Source organism: Pezoporus occidentalis, unplaced genomic scaffold, assembly GCF_034315485.1.
Source record: "Pezoporus occidentalis ecotype Australia unplaced genomic scaffold, CSIRO_AGI_Poc_V1 ctg5, whole genome shotgun sequence".
NCBI lineage: Eukaryota > Metazoa > Chordata > Aves > Psittaciformes > Psittacidae > Pezoporus > Pezoporus occidentalis.
Genome location: NW_026915835.1, coordinates 9,374,887 through 9,391,571, shown reverse-complemented (window position 1 = coordinate 9,391,571; position 16,685 = coordinate 9,374,887). Strand labels below are relative to the sequence as shown.

General features: G+C 35.4%; 1 protein-coding gene across 1 annotated transcript in view; it reads left to right on the top strand.

The window, feature by feature from the left end:
- KLHL1 (kelch like family member 1) overlaps positions 1 to 16,160 on the top strand; it is a 205,440-nt gene extending 189,280 nt beyond the window's left edge. Inside the window, exons 9-11 of the mRNA XM_062636870.1 lie at positions 9,795 to 10,007; positions 13,498 to 13,669; positions 15,376 to 16,160. Coding sequence (XP_062492854.1) covers positions 9,795 to 10,007; positions 13,498 to 13,669; positions 15,376 to 15,435 — 445 coding nt within the window. The 3' untranslated portion in view covers positions 15,436 to 16,160. The remainder of the gene's footprint in view (positions 1 to 9,794; positions 10,008 to 13,497; positions 13,670 to 15,375) is intronic.
- The last annotated feature ends 525 nt before the right edge of the window (positions 16,161 to 16,685 follow it).

Below are 16,685 nucleotides of genomic sequence, written 5' to 3'. Positions count from 1 at the left end.
ACCTTATGGTGGAAATAAAAAAACTTAGATTCTGATCTCTTTTGGCTCTGAGTTTATTAATTTGCAAGTAACTTCTCATTAGTTCTTAACGTATTGTTTCTTTCTATGCTTACTCATGTTTTTAAAGCTCACTCATATTCCTTTTCTTAGAAGAAAATGCATGGTAGTAAGTGGCAGAAGAGAGGAAAAAAGGATGTGTATCTTGTTAATACAGACAAAAACACTAGAAGAAATCTGTGAAAAAAGGAAATGCAACTGAAGAATAAATAAAGTTTTATTCATTGGGGAAATATTTATGAACACTGTTTAATGCTGGTCATGCATATTGAAGAAAGTTTAACTGGAAGTTCAGAGTTCGAATAAGGGGTCACACGGCTGTCAAAAATGCCTGTCATACCAAAGAAAAGCAACACAAATTATGTATTGTCAGTTGGTATCAGATTTTGTCTGTCACTTGACTAGATAGAATTTAGAATGGCTTCTACATTCTACCAATTCTGCTTAAGAATTCGTAGAAACAGAGTGTACCAATGATTGTTTTTTGGATACATATGTATATAGGTATTTAGTATTTTGTCCCTTCACACCCATGCAAACTCATTTGTTTCATTTTGAATTTAATTTGTTAGGTGGAGACACTTTAATAACATCTATATTAAAAAATGTATTTTTATGTGTTTATGTTCAGTTATATTCATTCAGTTCCATCAGTTTTGCAATAGCTGCATTCATTTAGAAATAGATTTCCATAAACTGGATTACTGTCTTAGCAGTAATTTTGCAGCTATTTTCTTTTTCTTTTTGAATGGGAAACACAGAGACCTGGTCAATAAAGATGCTGACATATGTGCAGGGGAATGTTTTGTTTTCAGGTCATTTAATGAGATTAAGCTGGAATTAAACTTGTGTTATTTAGATCAATATGCCTGCGTTAAATAGCGGTTGCTTTAGTTTAATATGTCCCTTGCAAGTGTCATGGATTATTGAAAAGTGAACATCAGAAAGTTTAGGTTGTTTCAGAAAAACAGCAAATTCAAACCAAATTTGTGCATGCACACAAAAGGGTCTCAGAATCATCTTGTAGTTAGTCACTCAGGAATATATTTGCTGTGTACTACCTCAGAGAGGCATACATTAATAATTCCACAAAGTCCTTAAAGCAGTTCAATGCTTGGCACAAGAGAATTAGCAATGTATTACATTCATATAACCACTTACAAAACTCAATTGAGTGGCTGATTACAACCTCCTCCAGGAGTTCTGCTTCTTTGCCTTTCATACATCATATAATAAACTATCTCTGGCATTTTCTTTCAGCAGAATCATTAAAGCTTATTACTAATTCAGTGCCCTGTCTGATCTTTTGTGCTTTTGCACACAAATTCATATTTACTATTTGGGGATCCCATGAAGCTGAGTGAATGTGCAGTTCAATTCAATATATATAATATTCCTTCTTTCAAGCAAGACTTGATATTTTAGATCCAGCCTGTAAAACAGGAGTCTCTGTACAGTTTTAGCTCATTTTATGTGTCTAGGCTAGACTTAAAAATGGCTAGAACAGGTATAGGTTAGGTAAACGTATGTGACTTTTCTAAGAGAACAATGAAAAATCATGAAACTTTACAGTAAATGCAGTATTTTTCCTACAGTCCAAGGCAAAAGCATATTCAGCTAGGATGTATTGCTCTTTAGAACCAAAGTGAAAGTAAATGTGGAGATGCTAAACACATAGCTACATTGCAGGGTGAGAACTTGAGCCTGTTTTATCTTGATGCACCATGGTCAGACTTCCAGATGCTTAGGCCACATTTCTGTTTCACATGTTTACAGCACATCTACATCTTTTAGTGTGTTAGCTCTGCCATGCTCTTTTCTTCATTCATCACCCACACAAAAAGGCTGTTGGACTAGCTGACTGTTGACTGATATATATATAGCATTTACTGTAAGGTCTGCCATTCACTTTTTATAATAAGAAACATTTTCTCCCTACTACATATTTCTTTTTTTTCTATTTTTTGTAATGAACCACAAATTCCATGTAGGTGATGAACATAACATGGTATGGTATGCATTAATGTGGGCATGTAAGGGTACTTCTGACCAAGCAAACAGTTCATTACCTTACTCTGTCCTAATACCTGACAGCCAAAGACAATCGGGTCACTCCATCTAACCTAAATTTTTAAATGTAACATATATACCAATCTAGACAGTGGGAGGCAGTGTGGATAACAGCTAGAAAGATTCTCAGCCAATTTTTAAATAATGCAGCTCCCTGAATTAACCAGAGACTTTTAAAAAGCATTCATGTATCACTGTCTTATCTCTCATGTTTTGCAGTCAAAACAGCAAAAGATATTAGCACCCCACATTCTGAATTATTCTGAAAGCCTGGGTTTTAATTACTATATTTAGTGTGAGATGAAAAATAAGAATCCCAGCATGTCTCAAAGAGTATTTAGTATTTATATGCTGGGACCTGAAGGAAGCCATTTTCACTGTTAACTGATATTTCTATTTTCCTAATTTGAAACTTGATTACCTTCTTAATAACTAATATTGAGGTAAAAGGAAATGTCTTTTGACTCAGTGGACCAACTTCAGCTGAATATTTCATTACTGGTTGAAATCATTGAATTGAGAAGGATTTGTTCATTGTGAAGGTCACAGACTAAATGATCTGGTCAAAGACTTCTTTTCAAGTCATCCATATAATTGTAATGCACTGATAATTTTCATACTTGAGTAAAAGCTAGGGAACTGGCTCAGTATTATTAGGTAAATGACGTATTTATATGCTGTAATTGTGATTTTTAAAGCTGAAGTAACACTACAAAATTTCATGCCAGGCTAACTAGATAAGAAAGTATGCCTGAAACAATAATATCTCCCATCAGAGCAGGAGTTTTTTATGACATTTTTCGCTTGAGGGTTTCTTTGTTTTTGTGACTTATTGATGATTCAATTATTCTTTTACCAATCCGTTTGAACTAAGAAAAATATGATACTTGGCATACATAATCATAGTCTTGTAAAGAGAGAGAGTATCTTTCATACCTCTTGTTTTCTGCCCACAATCCTCTCACTGACTACAAACAAATACTTATAAATTGGTGTTGGTCTGATAAGGGGGCTAAAGCAACTCCTATAGGAGGACAGGCTGAGGAAATTGGGGCTGTTAAACCTGGAGAAGAGAAGGGTGCTTGGAGACCTCATAGCAGCCTTCCAGTATCTGAAAGGGAGAGGGACTCTTCCTCAGGGACTGTAGTGATAGGACAAGGGTTCAAACTTAAACAGGAGATTTAGGTTAGATATAAGGAAGAAATTCTTTACTGTGAGGGTGGTGAAGCACTGGTACAGGTTGCTCAGAGAAGTAACTGCTCCATCCCTGCCAGTGTTCAAGGCCAGGTTGGACAGAGCCTTGGGTGGCATGGTCTAGTGTGAGGCGTGCTTGACTCATGGCAGGGGGGTTGGAACTAGGCCATCTTATCATCCTTTCCAACCCTAACCGTTCTATGATTTTCTGAATGATACAGGTATTTTGTCTGATACTGAAATACAGCAGTGTTTTTCCTTGTAATAAAAATTCACATGACTGTTTCCATAACAGATATTTCATTATCTACCCAATTAGAGGGTAAAATGAAATTTGACTTATTATTATATTAATTACTTATTATGTGTTTTATAACTGTAACTAATTTTATAAAACCCTTTGGCAGTGGGAAGAATGACAAACTTATTTCAAAGACTAGCTCACAAGTTATTAGCCTTAGAATGTTTTTGTAGAAAATCTTTAAATCTTGTCTCTGTTCTTACTATATATTACTCCATATGTAATTTGTCCTATAAATAAACTTACAGCTTAATTTAAATCCTGTAGAAGCTATTTCAGGTTCTTTTAGGACAGTTTTGACACCACTGATGTTTTATACATGTGCTGTTTATTAATTGCTGCTTTTGATCAAGCTCTTTTCTTACAGAGGCAATTATTCTGCCTCCTGCTATAGGAAAAAAGAGGCAAATGTTGAGAATATTCTTCCTTAACTTTAGAAACTCGAAAAGGTGTCACTTTTTTTAACATTTTAGACACAGTTCCTTAATAAATGGATACTGAGACAGAACAAAATGGAACATCTGTATGGTCTAAAATTATGAAGCTTAAAAAAGATGAATATGTAAATACATTTGCTCAGTGTAGCACAAAGTAATTTTGTGCTTTTGTTGGGTGACATGGCTTAGTGTGAGGTGTCCCTGCCCATGGCAGGGGGGGTGGAACTAGATGACCTTAAGGTCCTTTCCAACCCTAACTATTCTATGATTCTATGAATTCAATAAATTCTCATTTACTGACAGTCAATGTATCTTTTTTGATAAATCAGAAAGCAAACAAAGGGCCTTAAACTCATGCTGTAGTAAACGATTAACTTACAAAGGCTATTTTGCCTTAACGAAATTATAATCTGATAAAGTCATGAACATTTTTAAGTGGTGAAGTCTGCATCCAGTCACTGGTCTTGCAGAGGTAATGTAGCCTGTATAATTTTGATTAGATTTTGATTAGATTAGATAATTTTGATTTGAAACAGGTTCTTTGTATTAGGAAACTATAATTTCTAACTCTTCTTTCTCCCCCGCCCCGTCCCCTGGCATTTTCTGTCAGTAGTTACTCTTTCTTTAATTGCAGGAACTTACTCTTACTCTATAATTTGTTTTATCTTTACTTTTTTTATTTTTTTCAGAATATATGTATTTCTAACTTAGTCAGCTACTGAACCAAATGCATGAAATACCATTCAAAATTTATACACAGAAACAGGATATCATTAATGCTTTCCATTCAGAAAATTATTCTTTAACTTTTAGCAGTGAACATGGATTGCTATCTTTCCTGTCCTATAATCTGATTCCTAGATCAGGAGTGGACTGATTGAGCAGTACAGAAGTTCAGCACTAATGAAATTGCCTTCCCCTCACTTCTACCAGGGAGATATTCTTTGTGCTAGAGTAATTCTTACACTCTTTCACACATACTGAAAAGGCAGAAAAGGGCACAAAGGATCCTAAGCAAAAGACTGGGTATAGTCTTTGATATTCACATTGAAAGAATTTTGAAAGGTAAAACCTTGTTAAGAAATGCAGCAAAGGCATGATTCAAGCAATACTACCTCGCATCAAAGATAACCTGGTCTTTTGAGATTGACTTGTCAAACTGAATTTAAAAATGGATTTTCTGATTAGTTATCAAAGGTTTGTAGTGATAGAACTGAGAAAATTTCTTTTGCATCCGGTCATTTGGATCAGATTTCTCCTAACATCCCCTACTTTGTAACTGCTACTGCATTTTCTAGCCATTTTATGCATATATTTGTATGTATATTTATAAATGTTTATTAATATTTATCATCTTAATACAAAAAGAAGTGATGAAAGCCTGCAGATTTCCAGCTCAGAGGAGACTGAGCTTCTTCTAAATTCACATCTGCACTCAGTGGCTGAATAAGCTGAAGTATAGACCACTGGGGAATAGAATTCTATATCTCCACAGGCCAAATTTTCACTGTGATCAGTGGAGATAAAAGTACTCAGTACTGGATGCTTTCTTGTCAATCTTCCGCTCTAAATAGTGAATGATGATTATAATAGAAATCCCAACAGTTTTGGTGGGATACACAATGAGGTTCAGTTCAGTTAAACTAATATTCCCAACTCAGAAATAAAATATGACTGCTACATGATCATGATTGTGACTATTTCTCAAGCTTTCTTTTTAATCATGCAGTGCTGAAAATAAATCTTACACTGCTGTAGGTACTCAAAAACTATTAAGAGACATTACAAGAAGTCTACAGACACCAATAATCTGGAAGAAATAGAAAAAAAAATGAGCTGGTTTTGATGCTAAATGAAGTACTACTAATGTAAAATTACTAAAATAGCCTTATAAATTAAAAATGTGAAACTAACAAAGAAAAATTTGAGGGACTTGATTTTGCTTAATTCAAACTCAGTGGATTATCCTTCATCTCTGAATTCTGAAAGCACATTAGGATGAAAGCTTACTTACAAGTATTTTCAACAAATCATCCAGAGCACAGGTGGCATCTGGTAACTGAAGTGATAGAACTTAACATAGTTAAGAGGCATAAGTGTAGCCCTTGCAATTGGTGGACTATCTGTAATCAGTAATGACCGGTTTTCAGGCTTTTTCTTAGAGAAATACTTCTCCCTATAGAAAATTTTACTATAAACTGTTACCAAGACTAAGCTGCAAAAAATGATTTATTTGAAGTTATCTAATAAAATAAGACCCTGAGCACTAAGGAGGAAGTAAGAATTATAAATATTAAATATTCTTAAAGTTTTGATTAGCTGAACAGTAGTCTGAATATTCAGTAGTGGTTGTAGAGTTGTTCTGCATTTTGGACCTTTGGGTCTATGGATTAGGAAATTAGGAAATTTGAATGAAAAGGGGAAGCAATTCCTGTCAGAGGTCCTCAGGCTTATCCACAACAGAGCTTTAAAGCAATTACTCAATTTCTAACTTTTCTTTGTCAGCATTAGACCGTTGTGAAATTAAATTTTAGTGTTTGCCTTATGATCTATTCCTTGCAAAGATACAAAATAAACTCTAAAATGATAGTTCCAAAATGTGATATTGGGAATTAATTTTGGTTTGCTTTCAATAACATGGATTGTTTTAACAAAAACTAGGTGATCCCAATTGCTGACTGGAACTTTTATCATTTTTAAGCAGCAATTGCTGTCTCTTTGTCAGCAACTCACAAATGCCTTTAGCTATAATTTACAAGCTGTCTCAATTGAGATAGAGGAATGAAAAAGTGTGCTTCATTTTAAATGTGGGAATATCTTACAGAATTATTTCAGTTGAAAGACACTGGAATAGATGAAAACTTTTCATGCCAGGAAAAAATAAAATAGTGGGTGTTTAGGCTAGGGAAAACACATAGAAACATAGAATACCAGGTTGAAATGGACCTCAAAGAGCATCTGGTCCAACTTTTCCAGGAAAAGCGTTACATAGACTAGATGTCTCAGCACCCTGTTCAGCTGAACCTTGTGTCCAGCACTGGGGGATCCACCATTTCCCTAGGAGATTAATCCAATGGCTGATTGTTAACATTGTGAAAATTTACCTCTAGCGTCCAAATAGCATCTCCCAGTAGTAATTTGAATCCATTACCCCTCATCTTTCCCATGTGACTCCTTCCAAAAAGGAAATCTTCATCTTCTTTGTAGCTTCCCTTTAAATACTGGAACATGATGATAAGGTCTCCACAAAGCTTTCTTCACTCAAGGCTGAACCAACCCCGTTCTCTCAGCCTTTGCACATAAGGCAGGCTTCCCAGTCCTTGCATTATCTTTGCAGCCCTTCTCTGGATACTCTTCATCCTGTCCACATCTTTTCTGTATGGTAGGGACCAAAACTGAACACAGTACTCCAGATGTGGCCTTACAAGTGCTGAGTAGAGTGGGATAATGGTTTCTTTATCCCTGCTGGTGACAGCCTTGTTGATGTAAGACAGAAACCTGTTGGATTTTTTTGCTGCAGCTGTATGCTCTCACTCATGCTGAGCTTATTGTCCACCAGGACCCCCAGGTCGCTTTCCACAGAGCTGCTCCCCAGCCGGGTAGGTCCCAGCCTGTGCTGCACTCTAGGATTGTGTGTACCCATGCACAAGACCTAACTCTTGTGCTTGTTGCATATCCTGTTTCTTGTTAGCCCACTCTTCCAGCCTATCCAGGTCTTCCTGCAGGATGGCTTTCCAAAGTGTCCACTTCCCCAGCTCAGTATCATCATGATTATGATTATTCACACTGAACTCTTCAGCAGTGTGGGGTTTTTTTTGCATTTTTAAAAATTGTGTTAAGTGTTTACGCGCTTGAATTCTATCTGGAATTCTCAGGGTTGTTAACCATGATATTCATTTTTAGGGATCATTTATCTACAAGTAATAGACTACTGACATTTGAATTGCATCAGGGAAGCCTCCAGTAATTACGCATGTTTCTCCTGTGTAGTCTTTGTGAAATATACCAGCCTACAGAGAATGCCACTGTACTCTCGACATCACAAATAACTTTTAATCACTGTCTGTGGGCAGCTGAACCAAGTCCCATCTTTGAAAATAAGGATAGCATCCTTCAAAAAAAACTACATATAAAAGCTTATATTTATGTTTATGTTAAAGTAAATACTTTTGCATCACTAGTTTAACTTTTTTTTGGTACTGTTCTGCAGTTCTAATTCTCTGCTGAAGTAGAAGATATGGTTGTTCTTTAGACTCAGCTGACTATCCCGAGCATAACAGCAATTTAGACACAGCAGACACCTGCATATTAACACTTACATGTAGGTTTCGTAATCTCAAATTGAATCCTACCTGTGGATATCTGATAATCATACAGAAAGGTAAATACCTTAGGGCTGTATCCACAGAAATAGCTGCAAAAAAAAGCATATTTACTTGAGCATCTCTCATGGGGGAGTATGGGTTCTCTTGGCTGCTTTAGTCAGAGCACTAGTATGTCAGTCAGGTAGTATCAAAATGCTCTACAGCTTCAGTGACATATTTAGTGGTAGTACAGTACTTCATTATTCATCAGCATCCATGCCAGTGAAACTTAATGGCAAATGCACACTTAAATAGCTGTGAAAAGGACAGTAAAAGCTTTCAAATGAATAATTGTTTCACACAGACAGCTTTTGCATCCTAAATTGCTCAGTGGTTGGATTTTAAAATAGCCTGTGCTTTTCTTAGTTAATCTCCAGGCACTGATGAAAAGGCATCAGACTGCAAAAGGATTCATTTAGGAAATGAATGTAGCATGGTAATAGTGGGAAAGAACAGTTAGAACTATTTCCTCCTGGGAACGATTATAAGGGAAGAAAACAAATTTATTACCTCAGATAATTAAACAAAACAGTTTTTTTGTTACACCGCAGTTTAGCCATTTTGAATTCAAAATAGTTTTGGAAGTTTTTCTTGGCTTCCTTACAGAACTCATAATATATGAAGTACCTGGGGGGTGGGGGGGGTGGGGGGGTGGGTATCATTTTCTTGCTTTCTGAGTAGGCATGTTAAAGTTAGTATTAATACTGGACACGAGTGTCCCATTCATAGCTTTCTATGTGGAATAGATCAAACACTGAGTACAGTTATCCATATGGGTTTTACTTTATCATACAAAGCTAAATTGCATACAAAGAAGTGTTTCTTTATTTTTCCCTTTTTTTTTTTTTTTTTTTTTTAAGAAGGGACAATTTGGAGCCTGTGAATGTGAGTTGTCAGACTAATTCCCACTATTTTGATGCATGATAAAAATGGAGAAACAATAATAAATGGATTGCATATTTCCTGTTTGTCTGGATTACCCATTATAAATTAGCATTTACACTTCCTCTTCACAGATGATGAGCAGTTAGGACGCAACCCTGCTTACATGATCTATAGACATGAATACATATATCCCTTATGGGACTCTTGGCAGTATATGCTGTAATCAAAGAATGAAAATATCCAGTACCAGAAAGAATATATCTTCCTTTCTAGTCATGTGGGCAAAGGACTAAGTAGTATATGAATGTGTGAATAATATTAAAAATCATCTATGCTTGCTGATCGTATGAAATTCATATGATTTTTGAGAGATTTTTTTTTTCCTGTTTGCTGATGTCAGATAAAACCCCAGATTCTTCTTGGTTTTGTTTCGACAGTTCTGAGATCTTGTTTCATTAACGTTTTTGTTTGTGTGGACTTTCTTAGGCTATATTCAGTTGGAGGTCGGGATGGAAGTTCGTGTTTGAGTTCAATGGAATATTATGACCCTCACACAAATAAATGGAATATGTGTGCTCCTATGTGTAAGAGAAGAGGAGGTGTAGGAGTAGCAACATGTGAAGGCTTTCTTTATGCAGTTGGAGGCCATGATGCTCCTGCTTCTAACCATTGTTCCCGACTGCTGGACTATGTAGAAAGGTACCTAACTATACATGTATTTTTTAAAATACAAAATAATGTCCAGTAACATCACCCTCTTAGCTAAGTGATGATTAAATTAAACAGATGTTTTTACTCAAGAAATGCCAAATTATTATATATTTGAAAGATTCCACAGATGTTTGTAGAAGACAATTTCTTCGAAGGTTATTTATTTTTTCCTTTTTTTCACAGTAGCATTAGATATTATCATGGACACAAAAATCCACTCTTCTCACACCTCATTTAAGAAATTTTATTTTTAAAGCATGATGCAGAGCCATAAACTAAACTGCAGAGATAACAAAATCAGCACTGGATTAATTTTGTAACACAAAATTTTGTCCAGTTGTATTTTGTAACTCTAAAAACATAACTGAAAAAGGAATACAGAACTGCTTAAGTGATTTATATTTAAGGTACCTGACATCGCTCCCTTTAGCAATGCTACCACTTCCTGATGTGTTGATATAAGCCTTAACACACTGCATTTACAGTATCCTGAATTTTGCAGGTGGATACTCTGCAAATTCAAGAATATCTGTTAAGGTAGTAGGGCACAGTTGGAGTGTTTATACATTCAAAACCAGCCTGGACACATTCCTGTGTAACATTATCTAGGTGTTCCTGCTCCGGCAGGGGGATTGGACTAGATGATCTTTCGAGGCCCCTTCCAATCTCTAGCATACTGTGGTACTGTGACTCTTTTCTATTTCTGTATGCTTTAAAATAGAAAAAGGAAAATACAGTCTCCAAATATATACTGTTTGGAAAATTTAAAGTAGATATGTTTGAGCAGTTGGTTTATCTTTATGTAGAAGTAAAAACGGGTGCTAGGAGAGATTTGTATATTTCTTTTCCGAGGGGTTTAATCTTTAAATGTCTGGCTTGGCTTTTACTATTTACCCAGTATGTAATCCAAAATTCGTGTATGATTTTGCTCAGTCTTAAACTCATTCCCATCTCTTCTTTATGTACGCAAAGATCACATACTGAAAAGTACTTTACTTCTCATCTCCAACAGATATAAAACTCAGCAGAAAAATCCTAAGGTGCCTGTACTTCAGGGCCTGTTCTCATGGGCTTCTATTTACAAGGAACAATGACCAGAATTTTCAATGAAATAAATTTATATTAAAACTACTAGGTACAATATTAATAAGTATGAAATCTTTCCAGCTACTTTTGATTATTGGTACTTGTAAGGGAGCTTTTCTTTCATTTTTTTTGGTCTCTGAGCAGAAAAACCTGGTGTTGAAGACAAACCACAATCACATTTGTGTTTCTCAGGGAAGACTGTAACAACGAAATATACCACTCAAACTATTTCGTGCACTGATATCTGAATGTCATTATATATTCTTCCTTGTAAGGTATTTTTGCACTGATAGCAAAAAATGTAGATAATGTACTTCACGGACAGTTAGCGCCCTGACTAAAATCTAGGACTAACAAATCAAAACTTGTAAGGCTAGTATCTTGCATAGAGTGGGTGTGAATTAATTGGACTCCACTAAAACATGAAAAACCCTCTCATGTCCCTCCCAGTGACTGATAAATTTATAAGGTGGATAGGATGTGATTTAGTTTGTCCATTTTGACATTCAAAATTACTTCATCATCTTAAAAAAATAAAATAATCTGAATAATTTAGGAAACCAAACACTAGCAAGTGATACTGAGGTCTATCACAGTAAACTATTTTACATATCTCTGAAAGTTTTACTTTATGTAAATATCTAGGGCATTTTTTTTTTTTTATTAAGTTGCTTTTCTTCTTCAGAAATGAATTTCTGCTTCACTCATTTTGTCATTCTAATACAACCTGATAAGATGTTCTTTATTCAAATATTCTTTTGCTCCTTGAAGATTGTCAAACCAGACATAATGTTTTATTTTTGAGATTATGTAAATCTAAGGAGACCAGATATGTGAGCATTAAATGCTACTGCCAGAACCTTGTTCAGTAGTAGTTAGCATACCTAATTTAATGTCTTCTAAGATTGATGCAATTGTAAAGGGTTTCCTATAGATTCAAGCACTCTAAAATAAAATGCTTGTCTGCTCTTCACAAACTGGGAAACTACAATGTTGTATAGCTTTTTTAAAGGTAAAATAACTAGTTCCTTTTTCAAAATTATAAAATTTTGGAGATATTTTGGAATATTTTATAAAACAGTTTTCTTTTCCAGATGTTGCTCAAAACAACTATTAAAACCTTAAGGAAGTTCTTCCCCTTCTTCTCATCTTGATTTTAGATTTATTCTTTCCACTTTCAAGAATATCATAACCCTTCTGAACTTAGGGCATACCTAGCTATCATAGAGATGAAATGTACAGTTTTTTAGCAGAATAAAGGATGTAAGAAATCTCAGACATTTCCCTGGCAATTATAAAAAAAACCAAGTTCTTGTGCAGTTCAATTTTGCTGACAGAATTGAGTTATAAGAATTCTGTTTAGCCTTGCATACCTCTTTGCCAGAAAAACATGAAGCCCAAATATGCCAATTGTATTTAGTTTCCCTGCTTTAGCACATCTTCACCACAGTCTTTCTGGAGCAGTGTATTAAAGAGTCTATCAAAAGCCTAGAGTTTTCCTTTTTCTGTAAACCATATGTATATGTCCTGGATTCAGCTGTAACAGTTATTTCTTTCCTTCTTAATAGCTGGTGCAGTGCTGTGTTTTTACCTTTAGTCTGAGAACAGTGCTGATAATACTCCAATGTTTTAGTTGTTGCTAAGCAGTGCTTACTGCGATCAAGGATTTTTGTGCTCTGCCAGTGAGGAGAAGCACAAGAAGCTGGGAGGAAACGAGACAGGGCACCTGACCCAAACTAGCCAAAGGAGTATTCCATAGCACAGCACATCATGCCCAGTATGTAAACTGGGGGGAATTAGCTGGAAGACCCAGTCTGCTGGTCTGGTCTGGCTGGGTATCAGTTGGCAGGTACTGAGCAATTGTATTGTGCATCACTTGTGTTTATTATTCATTTTTTCCCCCTCTTTTTTAGTTTTATATTTTCTCCCTCATAATTATTATTATTGGTGGTGGTAGTAGTAGTAGTTTTGTATTACACCTCTGTTACTGGACTGCTCTTATCTCAACCCATGGGATTTACGTTCTTTCAGTTCTCCCCATCTCGCTGGGAGCTAGGGAGAACAAGAGGAGGAGTGAGTGAGTGAGTGGATGCATGGTTCCAAGTTACTAGCTGGGCTTAAACCACAACAGCATATACAACTTTCTGTAGTATTATCAACTTCTAGTTAATAAAGTTTAGACTACAAGAAAATGTGTTGAAAGAACTTGGTTCTTTCCAAAAAAATGAACTTATATCTAATGCTGTTTCTTAAAGGCGCAGGCGAAAGTGGTCTGATGCCTATTTTTGTATAGGGTGCTAAATTATTTTTATTTTCCAGAGAAAAAGGACTATATTCAGGTCAAAGTCAGCATGAACTGACACTTATCTGGACATCCTTTCTCTTTCCTCAGGTATGATCCAAAAACTGATACATGGACAATGGTGGCTCCACTGAGTATGCCTCGAGATGCTGTTGGTGTCTGTCTCCTTGGTGACAAATTATATGCAGTAGGTGGCTACGATGGTCAAACATACCTGAACACTATGGAAGCCTATGACCCTCAAACTAATGAATGGACACGGGTAATCATAAAGTCTTCATTTTTTTTTTTTTTTCATCTGTAACATATTTTGATCATTGTACGCAAAAACATTTCTGAAATAGAAGTATGGTATCTGAGGTTGCATTGCTGTAAAACTAGTCTTAGTATTTTACCAAACATTGTGTTAGGAGGGGATACTTAGGTCCTAAGAAATTCGTCAAAGACAGAATAAACAGTCATTATAAATACTCTTTTTTCATTGTTAGACAAAATTCTTTTTCTGATTAACTTCTATAGCAAATTAATCTTTTCCAACTTTCTTCATGCAGAAGAAGCATTATAAAAAGTAGCAAAATGGATTTAGACTTTTCACTGGTACTGAGCATGTCCTGAATATCCTTCACAGGAAAATTTTTATATTATGTAGAGACACAAGTTTCCATTTCATTCTTCAGTTCCATTTTCTTCTGTGCAATAGATATTTTCATAGAATCATAGAATGGTTAGGGTTGGAAAGGAAGGTAAAATTATCCAGTTCCAGCCTCCCTGCCATGGGCAGGGACACCTCTCACTAGACCAGGTTGCTCAAGGCCCTGTCCAACCTGGCCTTGAGCACTGTCATTTTTTAAATGTTTTGAAGTTTTGAAATGTTGAATTGCATGCATTGTCCTAAATTTTAACTACATAAGAATTAATAGGTATAATACTAAATTGGTTGTAGGACATAATTATTTTATTACATCACAGTAGTGCTTGGATCCATAGCAAAGACAAAAAGAAACAAAGCATTGTTTCAACACTTTCTGTTACTAGTTCTAAGACTTCCTGAAGTAATTTGCTCCACCAGTGTAAATGTTTACATCTGAATTAGTCACCCTAAGTTCCCTTTAAAGCTGGTGAAAAGTACATACTTTGAAAGCATGGTCTTATCCTCATATAGGCATTTTAAATATGCTAGATGTATTATATTCAAAATGCTTGTTTGTTTTTTATGATTCTAAAGGGTTGCTTCTGTTGTCAAGCTTAAATGTAGACTTATATGGTCTAAAAATAATGCAGAAGCCTATCTTTTTAATCTAATATTAATTAAATTATAAGAGCATTTTTATGACTTTCTGTAGCAGATAAGAAATAACTTTCAAAAGATTCTTTTGCTAAATCCACCAGTCCACATAAAAAAAAACCAAAACAGCCCATGAATAATCACATTTGGACAGATAGTTAGGAAACATATATCATTAATTATAGGGTATTATCTTTACTATTACTATTACATTCCATATAAGCTGACTCTGCTGTGTTACTTTCATCAAGATCCAGTCCTCTAAAGGTATTCATCCTTGTGTTGTCTTGAATAGTGTCTAAATCTGCCAAACTTATTCCAGCACTTGAACATGTTTAAGAATACTAGAACCATACAATTTTGATATTGGTAGTCTTGACCTTGTCTCAGGCTCTACAGTCACCTATTATAGAAAGCCCTTGCATATCAACAGTTCACAAAACTAATGATAACGCTAAAATCACTTCTTTTTCCTGTTCTCACATTTTTCAAGTGAAAGGTTTCTGATGTAAGTAACTTTAAAACTACAATACTAGGATATTGTGGGTTGTATGTTTGGGTTTTTTTCAGTGGTTTATAGGCCCATTAGTTTTGACTATTAAAGAATAATGCTGACACAGCACTTTGGCAAACCCTTGCATGGCTTGTTCCTTTTCGGTTAATTTGTGTCTTTTTTCCTGCAGATGGCTTCCTTAAATATTGGAAGAGCTGGCGCCTGTGTTGTAGTCATCAAACAACCATGACTTCGATCAGCACTGCTTAGGGCTTTACAGACTGTGAAATGATTATTTTTCTATCAGACAACAAGAATTACTACTTCATGAGAACAAGGATTCACACAGTGGATACTCTGTTGATCACAAACTTGAAAAAGTTTGGAAGTAAGAAAGATTAAGTATTTATGCCCTATAAAATCATAAAAGCTGTTCACAGTCAGTGAACAAGAAAAAAAATCCCAGGCTGTTGTAGGCATGAATATGTGAGCATGGGGTAGTAAGTTTGGGTACTGTTCTCATGAATGTGTCCTGGAGAACTGGATAACCAAGGGACAGCTCTAAGCAAGGAGCATGAGGGAATATGAGAACAGTTTTCCTGGCTTCAAGAGTTTTAACTGCAGAAACATTAAAGTACATTTAATCACTTTTAAACTGTGCTTTTTAAAGAGGAAAGTAGATATTAACTTAAAAAAGAAATCTGTCTAGGTCTTGTCTTCAGATGGATTATGGTGTTCTCATTTAAACAAGTGGTTTGGTTCTCACTAAAGTGAGGAGGTAGAAAAGTCTAGATATTCAAGTTTCATAGTGACTGAAGTGTTACTCTACTGTAGGAAGAAAAACAAAACTAAAAGTAAACCTCCAAGACTACTTCTTGTTATAACTTTGAATTGTATGTTCTTGCCAGTGTTAACATATCTCATGAGTCTATTAAAGGGAAGCCTGTGTGTTTAGTCTAATCAAACACAAAGCAATCCTTCGGCTGCGCTGGGGCTTTGCTGCAAATATGGGAGTCAAAAGAGAAGTTTCCCAATTCTTTCTTAATCTTGTATTCAATTTAAGCATGTGGTCTCTGATCTCATTGCTTAATACATCTTCTGCATGTTGGAAGCTCATGAAATGCTGGAAAATAGATACTGTTCCTTCACTGCTTCTTGTAACAGATGAACCATGGTCAGAACAGCCTATATACAGCCTCTTCTAACATTTCAAGAGGGATAAAAATACTATGTCTTATTTCTTTCTGACACTTGTCCATACACAACTTTGCCTGAATACAGCTGCCAATTTATGACTTTCCACGTAAAGATAAGATGCTGAGACCAAAAAAAAGATTTTAGAATTATAACTGCAATTGGACATTAGCATTCAGTTCTCATGCACAGATACCTAATGAGTTTAGAAGTAAAATTTTTAATTCTGTTCCCAGAACTTCCTTTTGATTACAGTATATCCATGCACAATAGTGGTATGATTACCTATGTACTGGCCTTCAAAAA